This window comes from Typopeltis vanoorti, chromosome 17 (assembly GCF_054136105.1).
Source record: "Typopeltis vanoorti isolate ZY-2024b chromosome 17, IOZ_Tvanoo_1.0, whole genome shotgun sequence".
NCBI classification, from domain to species: Eukaryota; Metazoa; Arthropoda; class Arachnida; order Uropygi; family Thelyphonidae; genus Typopeltis; species Typopeltis vanoorti.
The window spans coordinates 35507216-35524180 of NC_143565.1; the positions used below are offsets into that span (position 1 = coordinate 35507216).

The 16965-nt window shown below is 35.6% G+C and overlaps 1 protein-coding gene across 1 annotated transcript in view; it reads right to left on the bottom strand.

The window, feature by feature from the left end:
• The window catches only part of LOC150097289 (uncharacterized), a 45815-nt gene that overhangs the window by 10372 nt on the left and 18478 nt on the right, over positions 1-16965 (bottom strand). The window contains exons 3-5 of the mRNA XM_090406762.1: positions 10784-10872; positions 4016-4198; positions 908-1045 (exon numbers count right to left, since the gene is read on the bottom strand). Coding sequence (XP_090262888.1) covers positions 908-1045; positions 4016-4198; positions 10784-10872 — 410 coding nt within the window. The remainder of the gene's footprint in view (positions 1-907; positions 1046-4015; positions 4199-10783; positions 10873-16965) is intronic.

Below are 16965 nucleotides of genomic sequence, written 5' to 3' on the forward strand. Positions count from 1 at the left end.
TCAATACTGATCTAAAGAGCAAAGTTGAGTTGAGTAGTTTATTTCTAGGTTGATCTGTGATGAAAGTAAATTCAGCCAAATTGTCTATTGGGAGAAATAGCCTTGGGAGAACTAAATATCATAAATAATAAAAATAATCAACAAATTCTAACTATCCCGTGCGTATTTATAAAATAAAAATTCAAATATGTTAACAAATTTTCATATACAGTATATTATTGCGATTTCTTCACGAGTTCGTTCGAACCAATTGGGAAGACAATACGCATCAATAGAAATATTCGACCACATGTTTATTAGAGAACTGTAGTTTAGTTTTTAAAAACCTAAACAAGTACTAAAATTAACTCCACAAGTTTGCTATTGCTAGTCGTATGACTAATATCTTCAGGGGTAAAGAGAACTAACAGTTTAAAGCACAAACTATAAGAAATTACGAAACTAAAGTTCATTTGTTGGTATTATGAATATCAAAAAAGTTCGTTAAAAAACGAACAACAGATCTATACAACCGTTAATGCGTGTTAGTTGGAGACAATGCTATTTGTTGTCGCGTTCTGTGGTTCACGCTCGCTCTGTACGAGGTCTCAAGTGGGTAAATTTTTAATAAACGATGACCAAACTTGATTTAAAATCAAACCTTGGTTTGATTTTAAACTGATTGTCCTTAGGTGAGAAATGAATCTCATTGCCGGTGTGTGACCACCGTCCTATTTCTTAGGGGCTTGAAATGGCTTGGAAGTATTCCATGTTTGGTTTCCGAATTATGTAAAAAAATTAATAAAAATAATAAACCGTAGCCCATCCACGGTATTACTGTACTATAGGTTTACAACCCTTCATGGTGGGAATCACATAATAATAATAAAAAAGCTACTCATAATCACAACCAACAACGACGACTTACCTTTGAAAGACAGGCAGACACCGAGTCGCAGTATTTCAGAATATCAGAAACAGGGACGTTAAGTTTCGTCGCAGCGTTCATGATTCTGGCACCGTCCATATGAACTGGAATGCTGTAACGTTTTGCTAGATTGGACACCTGTAGAATGTGACAGTCGTCATTTTGTTGAATAAAATTTCGAAAAGTACATGAATACAATCTTATGAGGATATTTATAAGTAATTTTATTGTAAAGTAAGATAATTTTCATTATCTTAATTCTAAATATATATATTTAGAATTCAGACAAATGCAGAATGCTATACAGAATTCTGAGAGGAGTTGGTAATTGAAATTATGACCCAAAGGAAGAATCTGCGAACGCGGTCTTATTTTCAAGCTTAAGCTTTCCTAATGGCGATTAAAATAAGCATTTCTTCCTCTTACATTCTTATAATTCTCAAAACAGATAGCTGATACGATAGCCTAACCAACGATCTAGTAGTTAGTCCGTGTTGAGTAGGTGATAGATGAGTTGCATGGTGGCAGCAGCTTTCTACCTTGCATATGCTCTATAAAACATTCGGTTGTTGCAAGTTTATGGGTTTGAAGCTTCCGTATTTACTATATACCGTATTTACTCGAGACAGGAGGCAATCAAGGAGACATAAAAAAGCTGAGTTTCCAGATCTGAAAAAAAGACGATCTTAGACGAAAAAAAGCGCCTCCGTAGCGCAATTGGAAGAACGACGGTACATTGCGCCCTTCGATTGGAATAGGCCTAAGTTCGATTCTCGTCGTGACGGGAGGAATCTTTATCTGGTCGATTTCAATCGAAGGTGAGTTAGCCGATCTCATACGGAGGTAGCAGGGTTTTTTCTCCCGGAAACTCGGGTTTTTCATCCCGCATACATACAAATCGGCCTTTCAGAACACACGCAATTTACAGACAAAAATTACTAGTTGTGGTGGTGTTGGAGGTGGGCGGTAGATGGCGTTGATGGAGATGATTCGTAGTAGAGGTTAGGTGTAGAGACAGTTGTAGGTGTCCTCCCGCGATGAGTCTTCGAACTCCTTGGAGGTATCAGGAATAATAATAATAATAATTATACTGATTCGATTCTAGTCACTATTTTTTTTTTTTTTTTTTTGTAGGCTTTTTCTTCTTCTTCTCCAGTCGATTACCAAGTTAACTGATCTTGTTTCAGAAACGTACGGCTATCTCCTATTTTTAATCCCGCAACTCAGAAGTATTTGACGCTAAACATAGACGACTGCATGCAAATAAATACTTATTAGAATTAGGAACGTCTCTTATCGTTTAGTAAGTCAAGTGAATGCACTTAATCTCGATGATGGTGAGAAAATCGGAAGGCAACGGTCGACACTTCGAAATCTATCTATTCCCTTAGGGGATTGAAAAGGCATTGGAGAATTTATTTAAATTATTTCAAAAAATATGTGAGACAACGTACTTAGCACATGAATATGTGAATGCAAGATAAAAAGACAAAAGAGAAACAGAATTCTGTAATAATCCGCGGAAAGTCATGATAAAGTTAATTCGTATCATAGACGGGATTCGAACTCAGGTCTTTCTAACCAAACAGCTTAGTCAAAGCCTACTACGAAGGTTTTGAGAGCATTTTATACTCTACTGGTTTTCAGAGAAAAAACGCACTTTCACTCACTCAGCTATCTTCTAATTCAGAAGATTGGAGTTACGAGCATCTGTTTATGAAACTTTCGTTCAAATAAAATAAACTCCTTATGGTATTAATTATTTTAGCATTTCGTCAACTGACGCTCATCAAGCATGAATCAGCCATCACTCTGCTAATAGCGTCTACCCAATTCTCGTGGGAGATGTTTTTGCAAAACAGTGGCATTACATTGTTTTATTCAATTCTTTGTTTATCCTGTTGCGAATAACAGCAATGAGCGTTTGGTCAAGTAAAAAAAAAAAAAAAAAAAAAAAAAAAAAAAATCATAATTATGGTTATTTGTATACTACATTTGTATCTTAAAACTAACAACTCACTCAGTTCCGTAATTATAATTAAGTTGGTGTAATTTAATGTTGGCAGTATGTCGATTTGTCTGTAATGTAACAAGAGCACCGTATTTACTATAAAAGCAAACTCTGAGCAAGTCGATACAGGAAGCTATCAAAGAGACATTAAAAATCTGTTTCCGGATCTGAAAAAAAAAAGATGACATTATATCGATTCGATTCTAATCACTAATTTTTTATGGGAGTAAATTATGAATTGTATTTCTCTTTCTTTCTTGTGTGTGTGTGTGTGTGTGTGTGTGTGTGTGTGTGTGTGTGTGTGTGTGTGTGTGTGTGTGTGTGTGTGCGCGCGCGTGCGCGTAAAATTAATGTCTTTTCATGATGATTGGGAGAGACCATAACCATTAGCATAGTGAACGTATGACTTTGGTTTTTCGCGGAATCTGTAGCAATACAGGCAGACTGACCGTGGAATATACGCAGTCAGCAGACATACTGTACGCCCACAGATGCGAGACCCTTCGACACTTCTGCGCACGCCAGAAGAAGGAGAATCCATTCCGATAATAGGGTACTAATCAATCAGTATTTTGGGAGATGAGTTATTTATTATTACACGTAGGAAAATTAATTTCTCTTTTATGCACATTGCAGTTTTTAAAGTGATAACTATTTTGCTTGTATAACAGTTGGAAAATTTTATGTATGGTGACCAAATCGTACATTGCCTTATTTATTTCTCCCCTTCAACATGAATTGACTCCTCTTGGCACATTGCCAACTGTGGTTCTCGTATCTGTGGTCGGACAGTAACTACCCTAGCCTCAGTCTTAGTTGCTTCGGTAGTAAGTAATTACAAACAATAACAACTTGGTAATAATAATATTTTAATGCATATTTTCCTTTAGAAATGAATAAATCCTAGGCTAATGTTGAGTCGTTGGCAGCAGTCGCCCTGAATTTTTTCTTTCGTATTTATTTAAATTTTGTCGAATATTGCTTATGAAAGTCCTTTAGGAATGCAGTCCACTCCTAACTAAAAAATCTGACCATAAAATAAACTTCAAAAAAAAAAAAAAGAGTAAATATTCTATTAGAAAAAAGTACATTTTTACCTTTTCCAAATAACCCATTGGCAATACGGCACCACTACAAAGATTGTGAGTGTTCTCGAGACAAATCAAGGCTGTGTAAGGAGAATGAGGATCCCCTCGAGGTCGTATCTTGCTCTCTAATTCCTCCAGATCAAAAGTTCCATCAGACTTCGTGGTCAGCGATCGGCTATGAACTCCTGCAAGCTACAAATAAAACACATACTAGGCTGATTAGAACAGAAACAAAAATGCATTACTCGCTTTTGATTCAGAATCTTCGCCGAGAAGGATATCAATCCTTTTCAACGCAAGAGAGGACAACTTGAAGGGAGATATATTTTGGATCACGGAAATATCTAGATTTATTTTGAGGGGTGGAGAAGGAGAGGAGATGCTAAAAAAAAAAAAAAGAGAGTGCATCTTGATGTATTTAAAGATTTGAAATACTTCTCATCGACTCCATATTTTTTCCAGTGTAGTAAAGAACAAAACCACTTGAATTTACGATTTAAAGACAAGTGTTTGTCTTTTGTAATCTCTCAATGGTTTTCATCATAGCTATCGTCACGAAAGTTTTATTGATGAAACTCACGATCCTCGAGGTGAGATTTTTGAAGTTCACCTCGAGGATCGTAACCGTATTTGGCCAGGTGCGATGACACAAAAATAATCAGTTTTCTGTTGGAAACGTTCTCAAGCTTTTATCTTTTTATTACCTTTCGATTATATATTTTTTCATAAAAAGATTGACTAGTACTTGCTGATTATCCGCGCATAATTCCATTTCGGTTTCATGTAATATTTTATTTTCCTTACTAGGTCAAGAAAGATGGATTTATCCTTCTTTGATGTTTAGATGACTTAATTCACTTGACGTAATCCAATAGCAAATAATCAGCTAAAGAACTGAGGATATTGTGCTGCTGAAAAGAAAAAAAAAAAAAAAAAACTTTTGTTATGGATATCTTCTTCGTATCATGGAAGAAGAGGATGATGATAAAGTCCATTTTGGTCTCATGCCGTCACTTTCTTGGTTTTTCAGTTCATCTTTTTCCATTTATTTTATGTCCATACAGTAATTTTGGTGGTCTGTTATTGTTCATTTAAATGTTCCATTAATTTTTGCTTATATTTACTTAAGTAATAATTAACTGTTTTTATATTCAGGGACTAAAATTTCTTCATTTATGTTACCACTTAGTATATCCAAAAGGTGTTCTGAGAAATTTCGTTTCTGTTATTGGCATTATTTTTGAATTATTTGAATCTTTCTTTATTACGATCCATGTTTCACTTCCATGTAATAAAGATGATTTTAGATAGGACAGTACATAGTCTAATTTCTAGTTTTCTTTTCTTTTCTTTCTTTCTTTCTTTTTTTTTTTTTTTTTTTGGTTGTATTAGGGATGACTTAAATATATTTATTGTGCTATTTATTTTAACAAAATTTGATACTTTAATGTCTATATCTTTTTCATATTGATATGATAAATTACATTCTAGATATCTGAAGGTATTTATTTGTTCTGATATTTCGTTATCTGTCAATATTTTACTTCTTGCTGGATTATTATTTTATTTTTACTTTAGATATTCACCTTATATCATACTGAGATTTCACTTTAAATGAATGACTTTAAATATCATGGAAATATGAATGCAAACGTCATATCCGTCTGTTTATTTATTTATTTATTATTATTTTTTAAAAATACCAATCTCATCTACAACTGCGGGCTGTATCATTACGCAGACGAAAGAAGAAACACAGTCGTATTAATTTTGAGTCCATAGATAGTAATTTCTTGTATTATATTATTAGAAATATGGAAAATGTGGATTTTTATGTAAAGTCAAATATTTAATATTTTATTATTAATATAATATAATTAATATTAATATAAGAATATATTATTAAATATCGATAAATATTTATAAATATTCACTTATAAATACGCACTGTTGGAAAAGAATTAGATTTTCTTGATATCGTAATCAGACGTATACAAAACTACGTGGTTCATCGGATCATTAAACAGATCATGGAAACCTGTCGCCATAAATTAAAGCAGCACAGAGCCATCCAGCCATTAATTTTGGTTTACAGTTCTATTAATTAGGCTTATATGTTAGTATTATGAGAGACCTCCAGGAAGTCAGGCACTCACCGAGAGACTCATTTATTTCTTTATTTATTCGAGCAGGGGAATAGCTAACTAGTTGTTATTCAGATTATTGGTTTATGTATTTCCTGGACGCACGGAATCATGGTAGAGTTGTCCATTGCGCTTAGTAATGAACAACTCTACCAAAATTACTAATTACAAAATTAGTAATTTTGTAATTAATATTGCGTTTTTTTTTCTTTTGTTAGTTGGAGAATGCAACGGTAAAAAAAACCGGATTAATTACGTCTATAAGTATGAAGATATCGGCATCACAGGTTTGGTTGGTACAAACGTCGCCAGAGGCCGCCTCTGACAACAATGACAACCTAATCATACCTGGGAAACGTAACACTCATTCTAAACAGGAAAAGTGAGAAATTTGTGTGAATCATGTAGGTGAAACAACGTCTAACAAGTCCGTATAAAACTTTGTACAAAAGGAAAAATGTTCATGGATAAAATCAAGGTTAACAGAAGAAGTGATCGTGACTACTGACAGTGTTTATAAGAAACATGTTGAAAGAGGTTTTGCTGTATAAGATAGTGGCAGCGTTAGCATGTCGCCACGGAGTAAGGATGGTGTGCGCTATAATCCACATTTCCTATCAAACTGCGGGGGATGTTCCTTCAGTCACTACGGCATGTGAACAGACGAGGACTATGGATGCCGGCGTCTGCCAAGTGACAGTATCACACGTAATGCACATCTTCGAAATGCACAAGATCCATAGCTTCTCCTTCCTGTAAACGATTTGGTTTCAATGGAATTATGGCTGAAGCAACTAAGGACACAACAGTGTGTTATACGGTTGGTTGGTTTGCATCTGGGATATAAAATTAGAATTTATATTAGAAGGGAACCTTCTACTTCCGTATAAGACCGAACAACTCATCATCATCGGCAAAAAAAAAAAAATCATAAAAGTTCCTCGCGTTCGTGAAGCGAAAATATTCGAATTTAACTCTTTCAAACTGAAATTTAATAGCAAATATCGTTTTGTCACTTAGGCTGCGCTATAGAGATGCTTCCTTCCAATAATCGGTATCTGATTTGTTCTGTTGTCTAAGTATTTATATTCCCCACCAGTAACATATGAGCATCGTGCTCTGAGTCGCGCTCTGATGAAGTTCTGCCTATGGAGGATTACGAAAATACTGAAAAATATAAAATTTGGTGAATGATATGACGCTAGACCCTCCGTAACTCAGTCAGTATAGACGAAGCCCTTTGGTCAGAAAGATCTGGGTTCGATTCCCGTCAGTGACGTGAGGAACCTTTATCTGGTCTCTTTCAACTAAAGGTGAGTTAACCGGTCTCATATGGAGGTTGGGGGATTTTTTCAGCTGGAAACTCGGGTTTTTTATCCCCCAGAACAGGCAAACCAGCCTGTGAACGCACGCATCTACAGACATGGAACACACCGGGAGGCACAGGGCTTCCCACCTTATCCTCGATACGGTAGCGATTAAATGTAGAAAAATCCTCGACACCGCAAGGTGAAAGAGGAGGGAAGGAAGAAGCAGATATGATGCTATGGAGACGATATAATGTTACAAAGCAAAGTACTTTAAAATAGCGAATTTTTCAGATTATAAAAGCAGTACATTTTATTTATTAAAAATCATTGCTAATAATGCTTTTTTCCCCCTTTTTTGAAGATAGTGGGAGGACTGAAAAATAAGATATTGTGACAACGAAGTAAGGATATATAAGGGGCATGTAATGTTGTGGAATGCAATATTGTTAGAATGCAGCAGTAAATCTATGAGACCAATTTACTATTTCTCTTCTTGCTGGTTTCTCTTTACAGCGGGATGAAAAACCAGAGTTTCCGAATTTAAAAAAAAAAAAAATGAAAAAAACTGCCAATTAGCATGAAACCACCTAACTCACCTTCTGTTGAAAAAAGCACTTATGAAAAGTTCTTCGCGTCCTAAATAATGTTGGAACCTGCTCGCACTAACAACGTAGCAGTGTTCTTCGCTAATACTAACCGAGCTATGGAGGGGTTGGGAAAATCTAAATATTCGCAGAGCAGTAGTGGTAGACAAAGAGAGGGAATAAAATCGGCAATTTTCAGATTTGAAAGCAGCATATATGAACTGTTTTTACTGAATGAATTATTAAACTACAAATATTGAAATAAAATTTATCTCAAATTTTCAGATTAAAAACTTCACATATTTACATAAATGTAGTAAAGAGGAAAAATGATACCTGCACATTCTTTTGAATAAATAAATGGTTCGCATTAAAATGCGAACCATTTATTTATTCAAATACACCATGTGGAGTAAGATATCTCGCTCACATCTTTACACACTCTAACCTTACTTGTTTTATGTTACCGTTAATGTTTTCGAACTATCGTTGAAAATTGAATTCAGAATTGAGAGCAAGAAATCGCCATCGGTGATTTCTTGTTTTATATCATAAAATGGGTGAGATTACGAGCAACAGATGCCTACAGAAGGCGTATACCTCAGTTCATCATCCAATATGAAATTTATTTGGGAGGATGCAACGGGTATAGAGCTATTCTTCTGGTATGAACCTTTGGTTGTGTTGCATGGAAGGAAAACGCTACAGATCGCTTCATGCATGAGCAACAGTTTTATGGAACATATCCAATATCCCCTCAAAATAACGTTCCATGCCATTTGGGCACGCTATTGTTGTGGCATACTATGAGGGAAATTAGTAAAAACACTTCTCAATCTTATCCCAAAAGTGTTCTTTTGGGATAAACCCAGTGGCGTTTATTACATAAGCACTGCGACACTGCAGCATCCCAAGGAAAAAACGGAAAAATTAAATTTTGTCTGTGTTTATAAATAATGACAGTGCTTGCAACATTATATGAATGCAATACACCATGTTAAAGGTTACAGCTTATGTTTTAACATTGATTGAATAGTTAATAATTGGAATTGTTCGATTAACGCTTTAGATTACGAAACAAATACACTGCGATCTAACGCCGATATTCGTTTGCGCTTGTCATTGCACGTTACGTCATTCCCACACTGCTCAAACGGCAGTGTATTTTTAGTATGCTTACGCGCGTTATTTCTGTGAGATATGAAACGTTTATTATTGGTGCGTGTGCGTGGTGAACTATTTTTTGTCAATCTTATTTTATTTTGTTAAAATAACATATAATTATTTATTTATTATAGATAAAAGGCTGAATTATGACGAGTGTCACTGTTGAAAATATGAAAAGAGTTATATTTTTTCAATTATCGTTACACGAAACAAATGCACTGCGATCTAACGCCGATATTCGTTTGCACTCGTCATTGCTATTGATACGAAACTTTTATTGGTGTTTGTTCGTGGTGAGGATGAAATATTTTTAATAAAGCAATTTTTAATAAGTAAATTTGTATATGCAGCACCCCCACTTAAAATTTTCACCGTTCGCCACTGGATAAAGTGGACATCAAATATAAAAACCAGACCAGTGCATCCAAAACAGTACATGAAAAGAATGCCAGTGATCATGATGAAGGAAGAATACTTCAAAATACTACTGGTAAAGAGCAAGCTTACACAATGATGTGAGTTTAGAGCTAAAGGGAACCTACATGCTATCGAAGTAGGTACAAATTATTTATTTTTTCTGAAATATAATGCTATCACCACATCTTAAAATCAATAATCCTTCGGCGTGCTTTTCAACTTGAGTTAGAGTCACCTCACGGCTGATAATTAAAATGAGAAAGCAGGGAATGCTCTGTTGCTAAGAATGCCTGGACACTCGGGGTTGCATGGAATGCCATTGTTGTGAACTGGGAATTAGGTGCTAGAGGATCGTGTGTGAGACAATTTAGTGACGTGTGGCAACCACATCTCAAAAATATTACAGAAAGGTTATTGAGATAATCTAATAAGAAACACTCTCCGTCAAAGAAGATAATTATCATGATTATCACTGATATTTTAATGGATTTGTTTTGCTTTGTTTCTCTGAATGCTTTGTATCTTGCTAAATATGGAACAGATGTGATGCGGCCATGACACATCCATTTCGCAATGCGACACACACACACACACACACACACACACACACACACACACACACACACAGAGATGCTTGCACTATACACTAACTTATTTAACAACTGATTCTAGTGGCAATTTTATTATCTGGTAAGCAAATTCTTGTAGGGAAACAAAAATTTTTGGACAGAATTTTATGTCAAGAAATGTAATTGTTTCCTTAAAAAAAAAAATCGATCTCTAATATTCTTGTTAAGTACTATTATGTCTATGCTGTCCACCAACTACGTTGATGAGTTTCTTCAATCTATAACAGTTGGTTAATTTTCATTGAAATCCCTTGTTTCAGAATAAAACTGATGGTAATTCATCAGGAAGCCAAACTAGCTGGCGAATAATCCTACTATCCTGTCATTGATTCTGTCAGATTGTGCTTGGAGGAAGTCCGAGTATAGTAACATGTGTCGAGGTTACTCATGAACCACACTATGGACATTCTGTGCGAGTCCAGTTCATTAATCATGTTTAGAGCTATTCTGGTGTCGCAAGTACTGATATTATAAACACCCACACAGTTTTTATCTTATCATCCATTTTTGAAGTATAAATTCTTACCTGTGCCGCACCACCTTGTTCAAAGAGATAGATATGGGAAAGATCTCCAACCAGTATCTCCTGTCCACGACTCCAGCAATGTGCCATTACTAGAAGATGTTTAAATGATATTAACCATAACAAAACCGATTGTTATGGTTAATTATGGTTAATATAATTTATTTGCCATAATTTATATTAAAATTTGGACTATGTATTGAAAATTATTATTACCGAATATAAACAAGACCATAAAATTTATAGAAATAAAAATACTAGTTAACTGATACACAAATAATTACTTAATATACAGTAAAAATAAAGGGATGAAGGGAATCTGGTATGAATAGAACAGCTTGAGAAGTCTTAATACTATTTTATTCTACAACTCTGTTCTTCCTCCTACTTTCACACACGTATATATGCGAGTGGCATCCATTATGGAATGTTAAACATATTGCATTGAACCAGGGAACAGCACTTCCTCCACTCGAGAATACAATAGTAAAGTGATTCTGCAGCCTGCCTGTTAAACAGTAGAACACGGGATTGAAATTGATGGTAATGCATCAGGAAGCCAAACCAGCTGGCGAATAATCCTACTGCCCTGTCATTTATTCTGTCAGATTGTGCTTAGAGGAAGTCTAAGCACAAATCGAGGTTACGCGTAACCCCTCACTACGGACATTCTGTGCGAGACTAGTTCATAAGTCTTTCACCCCAACTGCAAGTTTCAGATATGACCAAACTACGAATGACACCATAAATAACAGTGAGTGACACTGCAGTTAAAAAAATCTCACAATAAACGCAAAAATTTTTTTTTTAATATCAAGAAACACGAATAAAACCTTCTATATTCACTTTGCTAACATCTGGAGGGAAGAATTCAAAATAAACAATGATGTGCACCACATCACCTGTCAGCAAACCTTACTGAATCTTAACTTGCATACCTCAGCTAATAAAATTACATTATGCATGATTCCTTGTTTAATTTGTTGCTACCAGGACACTCTTCTTAATTCCGATCACCAAGATAAACGCTGATTATTTATCTCTGAATTTTGATTTTCTAGTTACAGAAACAGTGAGATTGACTTCTTTGGCGACTTAATTGCTTCATAATTCAAACTGATTTCCCTTCTCCAATTTCACATATCAAACCGGAAGATAAGCCAAATTATTTGCTATGATTACTGTTTCATTTCTCTCTAGAAAATAAATGATTTTCCCTGAAATGAAACTTTTCATTCGCAACTCCACATGAAACATCCAACCATTGTGTAAGGTTTTGGTTCTCCAAAAGTGGAGAACCAAAAGAAACCCAAAATAAAACATCCGGCATACTTTAAATGGTTAAAGTCAAAAATCCCAGCTTTACACTGAGCATACTCGACATCCGCAACATCTGTAAAAAATTCATCTGCAAATCCGAATCAAATTTTGAAAGGACCAAATGCAGAAAACTTACCTTTTGCTCAAAAGGTAGATGAGCCTTCTAGTCCACTCACTAGGGTAATTGGTGCTTTTGCCTTTCACCAGGCTTACATCCAGATGGCTAGCATCACCCAAAGAAAACCTTGGCTCCAATCTTCTCCTCCAACTTTTCTTTAGTCGATCAAGGAAAATCATCTCCTACTATACTATGGAACAGTTCCCCACATGCCCACTCTGCTCCCTTTTTTTTTTGTCGGAAATCTAGATGCTTTCAAGTCTTCTGGTTCCGATAATATTCAGTGTTAAAAAATCGTGCTCTAAAATCAGAGACGTGTATCGACTATACAAGTTGTCACATATGTCTCAAGTATATGGAAGCCAACATATATCCAGACTGCTTCCTAAAAAAAAGGTAGATGAAATCGCAAATTATTATTTAATTGCTCTCACTTAAATCCCCTCCTGAATAATGGAGAAAATCGTTAACCGCCATCTTCTTCACTACCTGCAGGCCCACCAATCGCTTAGTGATCACTAACATGATTCCACAACTCTTATTCCACGGAAAAGTTTTTACCAAGTTCCTTACTTTGCATACAAGCCATGGATAAATTTGGAGAAATTCTCGTGGTTGATCAAATGCCTCGATATTTTCAAGACATTTGATCGAATTTTGCATGCAGCTCTTCTTACCAAACTGTCATATTATGGCCTGCTCTTTGACCGTTGCAACTGGGTCACCACGTTCTTTTTTGGTGTTATGGTAATTGGTTTCCTTTCAGATTTCCGTATCAGTGTCTGGCTCTGTGCTTCCTCTTCATTCTACAACACTGTATTGTTCAAATGCATCAAGTTTCGCGATTTCCATACGTGATGCTATAAACAATGATTATTATGAACGATTTTTTTTAAATTTTCTTATTGATGTACATAAGAAAGCTAATATTTTGTTATACAGGGTGTCCCAAAATTCACGCAAGATGAAAATGCGTTGTTCTTTCGTGTAGCGCTCCATTTTTAATAACCCTGAGCTGTCAGCTGTCACGCTTTTTTTTTGTTTTGGCAACACTTTACCGCACAAATGGCGGTAAATTTAAATCTTGCGTGAATTTTGGGACACCCTGTATAACAAAATATTAGCTTTCTTATGTACATCACTAAGAAAATTTTAAAAAAATCGTTCATAATAATCATTGTTTATAGCATCACGTATGCAAATCGCGAAACACTCCACTCTGGCCGTCCTTCAACAAGTCGTTCAACAAAAAACATCGAAGCAGTTCGTGAGAGTGTTGCTGAGATCCAGGAACATCAATTCGGCACCGTGGTCTTGAATTGGGCATTTCGAGAAGCTCTCTACAGCGTATTCTCACGAAAGATTTGCATCTTTATGCTTACAAAGAACCGCGCGGTTAGCCTAGTGGCTATGCGCTTCGCAACCATATGCCTGGGGAAGGAGTGTCCTAGGTTCGATTCCCGTCTGTGACGTGAGGAGCTGAAGGATCTTCCTCAGCCATAGCCAAGTTAGCCGGTCTTGGACGTGGACAGCAGGGTTTTTTCCCCAGTTTATTCTGGGGTTTTTCATCCCGCAAAGCAGGCCTTGAGAACTCAACACTACAGGCCATAGGATACACCGGGGCATAAGGCTGACCACCTTATCCTGTAAACGGAGTGAGGTCCGATGATCAATGGACCCTCGACACCGCAAGGTAAAAGAGGGTATAAGGAAGATGAGATGAGATGCTTACAAAGTTCAATTGACTCAAGAACTGAAGCCTACTGACCACACACAGCGACGAGAGTTCGTTGAATGGATTATGGAACAACAACAAGTGGATGCTTATTTTTCGAACAAAATCATCTTCAGCGATGAGGCTCATTTTCATCTTGATGGCTTCGTTAATCGACAAAATTGTCGCATTTGAGGTTCAGAAAATCCACGAGTGATTGTTGAGAAACAAATGCATCCACAACGTGTCACTGTTTGGTGCGGATTTTGGGCTGGAGGCATCATCGGTCCATTCTTCTTCGAAAATGCAGCTGGTAAGACAATAACAGGTGCTCGCTATCGCGACGTGATAATCCAGTTTTTTGTGCCTAAATTGCAAGATATGGATGTGGGCGACATGTGGTTTCAACAAGACGGTGCCACATGCCATACAGCCCGAGAAACAATTCAATTACTGCATGAGTCATTTCCTGGTCGTGTAATTTCCCATTTTGGTGATCAGAATTGGCCGCCCAGATCATGTGACTTAACGCCGTTGGACTTTTTCTTTGGGGTTTTTTGAAATCTAAGGTTTATGCCAACAAGCCCACTCCTTGAAGGAGGAAATTGAGCGCTGTATCAACGAAATTCAGCCACATTTATGCAAAACGATCATGGAAAATTTCGACAAAAGAGTGCGTATATGCCAACAAAGCCGTGGAGGCCATATACCCGATATGCTATTCCATGCATAACCCTATACTGTATACTTTATGAATCAATAAGAAATTACAATTTTTAATTAAAAACCTGTGTTTTTTTATCAAAATTACTTCTTGCGTGAATTTTGGGACACCCTGTACTTATAATAAAGAACTCTGACGTACGTAGAATCTAATCATAGTTAAAAACTCAGCATTAACTGTGATCATATTTAGATGTTAAAGAAGAAAACCGAAATTTTATTTCATTATAATAAGAAACTAGAAAATCTAAGTATCATGTTAAACACAAGAAGTATTATTTAAAATATGCTGCCAAAGATTTCGGTCTGAACAACATTTTTACAAGATAGAATGCAAACAACGGATAAATAATAAAAAATAAAAAAATTAAATAATACTTCTTGTGTTTACGTGCAGATAATTTATGATACTATGGCACAAGTTTCCCTCAAAACTAAATATTACCTGCCTCCATTCTAACAAGCACCTGCTAATCTTCTTCTTCTTTTAAATTTTATTTATCCTTTTTTTTTTCTTCTTTCTTTCTTTGCACTGGAAAACGAATGCGCTAAACGTTCTTCTAGTACCAAAACTAGCGTGGAGATGGCAGCACGGTGAAAGTTACATAACAGAAACCTACAAGGGTAATTGAATTCTTCCATGCGCAAAAAAAGTCAAATGTAATTATTTTGGGGTTTGAGTTTTTTTTTTTTTTTTTGAAGTCCTATTTATCGAAAACAATGACAAACATTTGCGCTTCGTCGCATTCTAGAGATGGTGTCTCTAGAAATGAAGGAATCAATCAATAATGTAATAATACGTGCGAGCGCACAAACATTTAATTCTTGCTGCATAATTACATGTACCAGTATATTCCAACTGGCCTGCTTGGTAATCTGCCAAGTACATCAACGAAAGTGTAGCTATTACAGTAGAATAAATTCGCTTTGTTATTTCTTTTTACTATCCATTGTCATGGTCCACGGCTAAACTATTGCGTAATTAAATGATACGATAAATTCATATTAATCTTGCTAATGCACAAGAGAGAGGAAGTTATCGTATTATGTTTATATAAAGCATCGTCTGCAGGCCTTGAAGTTATTTTTCCATTACATACTTCAAGGTTGAAATGACAGTCGATTGTGGTTGAAACCAGTATTGCTTTTTTTTCCCTTTTTTTTTTTTAAGCAGGTAGATTATGATGTAATTTAACACGCACTTTATACTATACTCTAGTCACAGTATATCTACCATGACACTAATAACACGTTATCCTTAATTAGCGGATGTTTTAGGGCTTTTTTTTACAAAAAGGAAAAACAAAACAGAGTTTGCGTGAAAGCTGACGTCATTATGCCAAATATATTGCTGGCAGTTTATATAATTTAGTTTAAATTATAATTTTAATAAAAAAAAAATCAGCTAACGCCTTTTTATTCCCGTATACGGGGAGTAGGCGAGGCCATTTAGCCCTATTAACTTTTTTTTTTTTTTGGAGACTGAGTGGGCAGTTCAATATAATTTTAATTATAATTTAAATTAAATTATAATTTAATTTAAGGCATTTATTCATGCATTCATCACTGTTCAGTATATGATTAAATTAGATTATTAGTACAAAAAAAAAGGCATATTTCGAAAGCATGAAAAGAAATGTGGTTTGAAAAAATTGAAAACACACTACAAGTTTGATTATTTTCCACTACATGCAATAAAATCCTTTTTTATGTTTGCTTTCTTATCGTCGGCCATTTTCTAAATTAAGATATGCATTCTCCTAGACGTTCATTTCTTTCTTCCACCGTTACAATGCGATCGCGTAGTTGTCTGAGATGGGAGTATGCAGGGCAGCGCCAGCCCGAGGGTGACAACATTGATAGGGCGACATTTTATGTAGCTAATATCTAATTTGGATTATAGAATGCAATATTAGGGGCGACCGAGAAAAGTTTGAACCCTGGCGGCAAATACCCTTGGCGTGTCCCTGGCAGTATGTAACATTTCGATACTGAAGGTTTGCAGAACAGGAGTGAAAGTAAATGCCTGCTCTACTAAGATGAGGATTAGAAACAGGGAAATCACAAAGAACATTTCTAGCAAGTATACCAGTGGCGACTCCTACATAAGTACTGCGGTACTGCAGCACCCCAAAGGAAAAAATTAAATTTTGTTTGCGTTTATAAATACTAACAATGCGTACAACATTATACGAATGCAATACACCATGTTAAAGGTTACAGCTTATGTTTTGACATTGATTGAATAGTTGATAATTGGAATTGTTCGATTAACGCTTTAGATTACGAAACAAATGCACTGCGATCTAG